The 6,298-nt window shown below is 39.2% G+C and overlaps 1 protein-coding gene across 1 annotated transcript; it reads right to left on the bottom strand.

Moving 5' to 3' along the window:
* Nucleotides 1–1,079: 1,079 nt before the first annotated feature.
* LOC131523751 (interferon-inducible GTPase 5-like) lies at nt 1,080–3,235 on the bottom strand (the record flags this gene model as incomplete). The annotated part of the gene is made up of 2 exons (XM_058750398.1): nt 1,080–1,721; nt 2,899–3,235. Coding segments are annotated over 2 exons (966 nt in total), but the record flags the coding sequence as incomplete, so codon positions are not given.
* Nucleotides 3,236–6,298: the final 3,063 nt, after the last annotated feature.

Raw genomic sequence — 6,298 nt, 5'->3', positions numbered from 1 at the left:
TGCATGTGGATGTTAGTACTCACGAATCCAGGTTAAGTCAGTACGGCAAAGACAATGGTAATGGCGATGGTAATGGCAAAGGAAGAAACAGCACCAAAAGTCACAGGACGGCAACAGGGCACGCAGAACAGCAGGGCAGAAACAGCAGGGCACTCAGTTGGAAACCCGTCTCTCTCTCTTTCTCTCTCTCACCAACGTCCGTCTCCTTAGAGCATATTATCTGAATTGAGCCACATTATCAAACACTATCTCTTATTGATTTAGCGTTAGCGGTAGCTTTGCTTTAACTTCAGAGATATCACAATGCTAAAACTACAACATATGAGCACATTGGCACAGAATGCTACCGCTAGCTAGCATGTCGCTAACCACGTTATACATCCAGTCTCTTAACTATAACAGTTCGATATAGCACAAAATTACAGGCATACACAATCATATTCACCTCTTGCAGGTCACACCAAAGTTTTGTCAGGACCACGAGTAGTCGACCTTCATAACAAAACATTAATGCTTCCCACACCACGATGCCTCCGTCATTAACTCTCTATCATTATTAGCGTCTCTTTTCTCTCCTCCTGCGTGCTCACTACCCCTCACACAAACCTGTCCCACTAGTCCCGCCCCTTACACGGTGATGTTACTCTGATTGGCTCCAGTATTAACACAACCAAAAACAAAACAGCAATTAAATGATTTGACAGGTAACAGGTTAGGTTACCCAGATGAACACAGCTTCTTCTCTACTTTTCTCGCAGATGAAACTTAAAGACTTTTATATGAATTTATCTTTAACTATAAATAGTCTTATTTATTAAACTCTACATATTATATTTATACTTTTAACCAGCACAGCTTTTAACTTTAACTAGCATGAACTCTATTTAAGAACTTTTCTTTTCTTTTCTTTATTTTGTGTTACACTGTTAATGATCTTTTATACTCTGTAACTTATAAGAATTTTGTACAGGGCTACATATATTCTGAATGATTATGGTTATTTTGTGTTAATTGTGAAGAATGCTTTAGTCTATAAATATCCCAAAAGCAAGTAGTTATAAATGCTGTTGAATATTCTTGTCAATTTTACATTTACACTTCAGTCTCCAGTGACGCCGTCAGCACGTTCCTAGCATCATCAGCTATGTCATTCAGAGCTTTCTTAAGCATTCTTGAGACGGTCAGATAAGACATTCCTCCTGCCACCACAGAGCCAATCATGGGTATGAAGCTCACAAACATCTCAACAACATCTTCTGATATAAGAAGAGCTGTAGCACCCAGCAAGGTTAATATTGAGCTTGTGCTTAACCCTCGATGAAAAGGAGACTTCATCAAACTCTTCAGTTCCTCTATGCTCTTCCCAGATGTTCTACAGAGCTTCTGTAGGGATGGATCATCCAGGCCAAATGCACCGTAGTACTTTCTCAGCTCTTCTGCGATGAGAGCTGCATCTACAGCGATTGAAAGACCAGGAACAGGAACAGCAGCCACCAAAGCAGACAGGAAGGCAACTCTTACAATGTTTTCCTGTAGAACTTTCTTCTTTTTCTCATTAATCTCCAGTGTGATATTCGGCAAAGCCAGCATCAGCACACGTCTCTTATGCTGTGGAAGCTCTTTCTCCATCCTCTCCTGCAGCAGATTTAAATCATGCTTGCCGAGCTCCCAACCAGAGATCGGGAACACAACAGGATCCTCTACACCAATCTTTCTCAGACCTAGACAGAAACAGGGACAGGACATCAAGAAATAAGTCACAATCAAAAGGATTACTATCTATTTACAGTCAGTGCTGGGTAGTAACTGATTACATGTAATCTGGATTATGTAATCAGATTCCAAAAATTGAGTATTTGTAATTGCATTATGTAACATCTTAAAATGCTCATTTAAAATGCCTGGGTCTGCACAGTAGTGATTCATTTGGAGCCCCAGTCTGTGCAGTAGTGATTCATTTGAATCCCAAGTCCACGCGGTAATGCTTAATTTGAAGTCCGAGCCATGCATTAATGAATCATTTGTAGCCAGAGTCTGAGCAGAAGTGAATCAATTGGAGCCCCGATTTGTGCAGTAATGATTCATTTGGAGTCAAGAGTCTGTGCAGTAGTGATTCGTTTGGAGCTTGATTCTGCACAGTAATTATTTGTTTGGAGCCTGAGTCTGCACATTAATGAATCATTTGCAGCCAGAATCTGAGCAAAGTAATTCAATTGGAGCCCCAGTTTGTGCAGTAGTGATTTGGAGACCAAATCTATGCAGTAATGAATCATTTGGAGCCCCAGTCTGCACATTAGTGATTCATTTGGAGCCCCAGTTTGTGCAGTAGTGATTCATTTGGAGTTAAGAGTCTGCACAGTAATGATTCATTTGGAGCCTGAGTCTGCGCATTAATGAATAATTTGCAGCCAGAGTCTGAGCAGAAGTGATCGTGAGGTGGAGCTACAGTATCAAAGCCCTGTCTAAACTCCCGCATCATGACACCACACCCCATATTTATAGCATCAAATAAATAACTTCAACCAAACTTATTAAAAAACAAACAAACAAACACTTGAACATACCTAAAATCATGGAAACCATTTTTTGGGAAACATTTATTTGAAGTTATTTGACTATTTAATGCAGCTCATTTACACTGAGAGTGCGGGGTTTATACCGCAGCCAGCCACCAGATGCCAATCGAAATGTTTTGGCTTCACATTTCAGAATGTGTGAGGCACACTTGACACTACCCAGCACTGTTTATAATAATTAATATCAATAATATGCTAACATATCATTATCATTTTAATTAATATTATAATCATGTTTTTTTATTTTCAAAAATATATTTGTTCAATACAATACTTTTAAAGACATCTAAATCTTTGCTGTCGTGTGAACTGAATAACCAACCATTCTCACAGTCCTCTCGGATGGTATCCAGTGTCCTTTTCTGGTCAAAGCTCTTCTTCCTCTTCTCAGCATCAATGACTGAGTCAATCTTGGAACAAACAAAATAAAACGTTTTCCCCATTCTCGTGATCTCTTTGGCCAGCTGAGTGTGGCATTCTCTGAACCGATCTGAAGCGATGATGATGAAAAAATCATAGCGTTCAAACTCAACCAGTTTAAGATACTCATCGGCTTTGAAGTTTGGTGTTCCAATGCCAGGAAGATCCCACACTTTCACATTATTGTATTTTGGTTCGGACAAACGCTTCCTGTTTACTTTGCAGCTTTCAGTGGTTACAGCTCGTATGTTCACAATGGTGCGGTTCATAGAGTTTTATCTTGAACTTGGACTCAAATAAATTAATAAGTCAGTGCTTAGTTCAAGGCACGGTTTTGGGACATAATAAAACGCTTAATGTTTTAAAACAGTGACTTGGAGGACCAAATTCAATAATAATAAAAGCTGATACAATTATTAGGCTAATATTAATAACCTTATTAATAATATTACTAAGCAGAATAGCCCAGAATATGAACCCAACGCCCTGCACGTAGCCTAAGCTTTTTCTCCCCCATAAAAGCTTAGTAGGCTATAATGAAAACGGTGATTTAAAAATACCAAATCCGTTGCATTCATATTCTGGGCTATTCTCCTTTATTAATAGTAATATTATTAATAAGGTTATTAATGTTAGCCTAATAATTTTTATCAGGATTTATTATTATCGAATTTGGTCCTAATGTCACTGTTTTAATACATTAAGCCACATTAAGCGTTTTAGAATGTCCCAAAACCGTGCTTCGACATAAGCACTGACTGTATTACTTTGAGTGCAAGTTCAAAATAAAACTCTATGAACCGCTCCATTGTGAACATACGAGCTGTAACCACTGCAAGCTGCAAAGTAAACAGGAAGCGTTTGTCCGAACGCAAATATCTTTGCGAGAGAACGCAAAAGTTTTGCGAGAGAACGCAAAAGTTTTGCGAGGGAACGCAAAGTTTCTCGAGGGAACGCAAAAGTTTTGCGAGAGAACGCAAAACATTTGAAAAAAAAATTTTCCTCCCACCCTGAATTTTTTTTCATTCACCCCGAATTTTTCCCACCACAATGTCCTGTAAAGGGCTCCGTAGAAACTGGCTCATTTCAGCTGAAACTTCCATTTTAGCTGTTGGGAGAAATATCACATCTTTTATTTAGCAAATTTTCCCAAAGATTATGAAGATAATCTTTCGGATGTTCAGTAATTTCATATGAACATAAATTAGCTATACATATGTTTTGTAAAATTATATGCCCGGCTGCTTTAAAAAACTATGCCAGCTGTTGATGTGGCAATAGTTCAATAGTTTGCAGTGGTTAGATATTTAATCTAAACAGTCTTTGGTACTCTAGTTTTGTCTGTTCCATTTGACCTAATGTCCCACTGTAGACATGCCGTCTTGTTTCAAAAAGGGGTTTTATTGCGCTCCTGAAATTACTTAAACCAATTAAAAAGTAAAAGATAGAAAGATCTTACTTTTAAGCTTCCAAACACGAGACGCAGGAAGAAGCGCCCATAGTTTCCTTCACAGATGTGAAATTCACTGCTGTACAAAAACAAGTTTAATGTACTTTACATTCAGTAGAAACGAATTACTTATTTTGTCATTTTCATGGTCATATTTATTTTCTTTAAGAAGACAGCAGCTTCTGACAAATGCATTTCACATGTCAGTATTGAAAGTTTCAACATAAGTACATTACACTCTATAATCATTTACATTCGGCAGGCTCACAATACAGGTTTTATTCATAAGCATAATGATATAGTTATAGTTTCAAAGGAGTTAATGACAACCCGAAATTTGAATATTTCATATTTTAACTGGATGTACTCCTATCAAGATTAAACATATTGCAATGGAGACAAGTAGCCTGTTTCTTTCTTACCAAATTCTTCTGAGCAATCCACACAGTAAGAACACACTGACAGCACAGGCACCTGATATTTCTGCCAGTGGGAGCTCACTCTTAGTAACACCCTCCTCCTCTCCCCACCTTAAAACACATGTACACTACATGTTTGCTTTGATTGTTTGTTTCTAATGAAACTTGCAAGTGCAAATACAATTTCAACCATAAAGGGTTGAGAAAATGATAACTGAGCTCTATGCAGAGTACAGAGTCCATTGAAACCAGAGAGCATTCAGCAAGATTCTGTTCTCAGATAAAACCAAATAATCCACACATAAGATGAAATAAACAGATGCACAAGTATATTGAATGAAGCCCTTGTACATAATGTATAGCGCAAAATAGCACTGAAGCATACTGCCATAATTGTATTTATTTATTTATTTTTTGGTAATTTAATTTTGAAAATATCACAGTCACGGAAGTATGAAATGAAAATCAAATGCAAGAAAGTATCGACACTATTTTGATTATTTTTTTAGATTGCTGGCTGATTTGGGGAACTGATAGAATAAAACCTAAAATTTTCCACTTGACAGAAAATGGAAAAAGCTATTCATGCTTTTGTACATCAAAAGACTTTAATAGCTAAAAGTCATAGCTAATAGTGAAACAATGTGTATCATGCTGCTGTGCATCCTTGCCTCCCACAGCACTGGGATGGACCGCTAAGGCTGTTCACCCTTCTAAGCCCTGCAGAATTACATTGTCCAGAGTGGCAAGAGCCTACTCTGCAGCTGGTAAAGCTGGTTCTGCTATCTATACGATGGTGGTCCTCCAGATTTTCCAGGCCAAACTCCTCTGCACAATGCATGAGTCTTCTCAGATCACTCTGCTTTTAAGGAGCTACACAGCACAATCTATCTGCTCTGCACACTGCAACACCCCAAGCAATCAGTTAAGCAGCGGCGAACTAGGAGATTCTTGAGCACCACCACCATAAATTTAACAGAGCTCAAGGACGCTGATAAGACAGGACTCCTCAACTCCTCGGTATTCCCCACAGGCCTATTTGACCCTACAGTGGGCGGCTTCGCCGAGTGCTTTACTGGAAGTTGTCACAAGTCATGCACCGCCTCCTGCGGGAACATTCTAGCTTGGCTGCTGCTTCAAATCGCCAGAGGGCCTTGTTGACTCAGCAGTCTGCCAAGCCAGCATCAATGACAGCTCAGCCTCACCGAAAAGCAGATTCTGAGGTCAGACAGCGCTCTCATAGTGCCAAGCACTACCCCCTTCCTGAGTACCAGGGACCTCGTCCAAAGATAAAACAGGAACCCTATCCAAAGATAACACTGGACCCTGAGTCATAGACCAAGCACTTCTGATGCATCATGACTAAAGAAGGGAAGGTTGAGTCCTGCCGTGATGGGACCTCCTTCCAGGAAAGCTTGTATATGCCTTCCAAC

The sequence above is a fragment of the Onychostoma macrolepis genome, chromosome 02, assembly GCF_012432095.1.
Source record: "Onychostoma macrolepis isolate SWU-2019 chromosome 02, ASM1243209v1, whole genome shotgun sequence".
Taxonomy (NCBI): domain Eukaryota; kingdom Metazoa; phylum Chordata; class Actinopteri; order Cypriniformes; family Cyprinidae; genus Onychostoma; species Onychostoma macrolepis.
The sequence above is the reverse complement of the archived record's forward strand: the minus strand, read 5'-3'. Positions and strand labels throughout refer to the sequence as shown.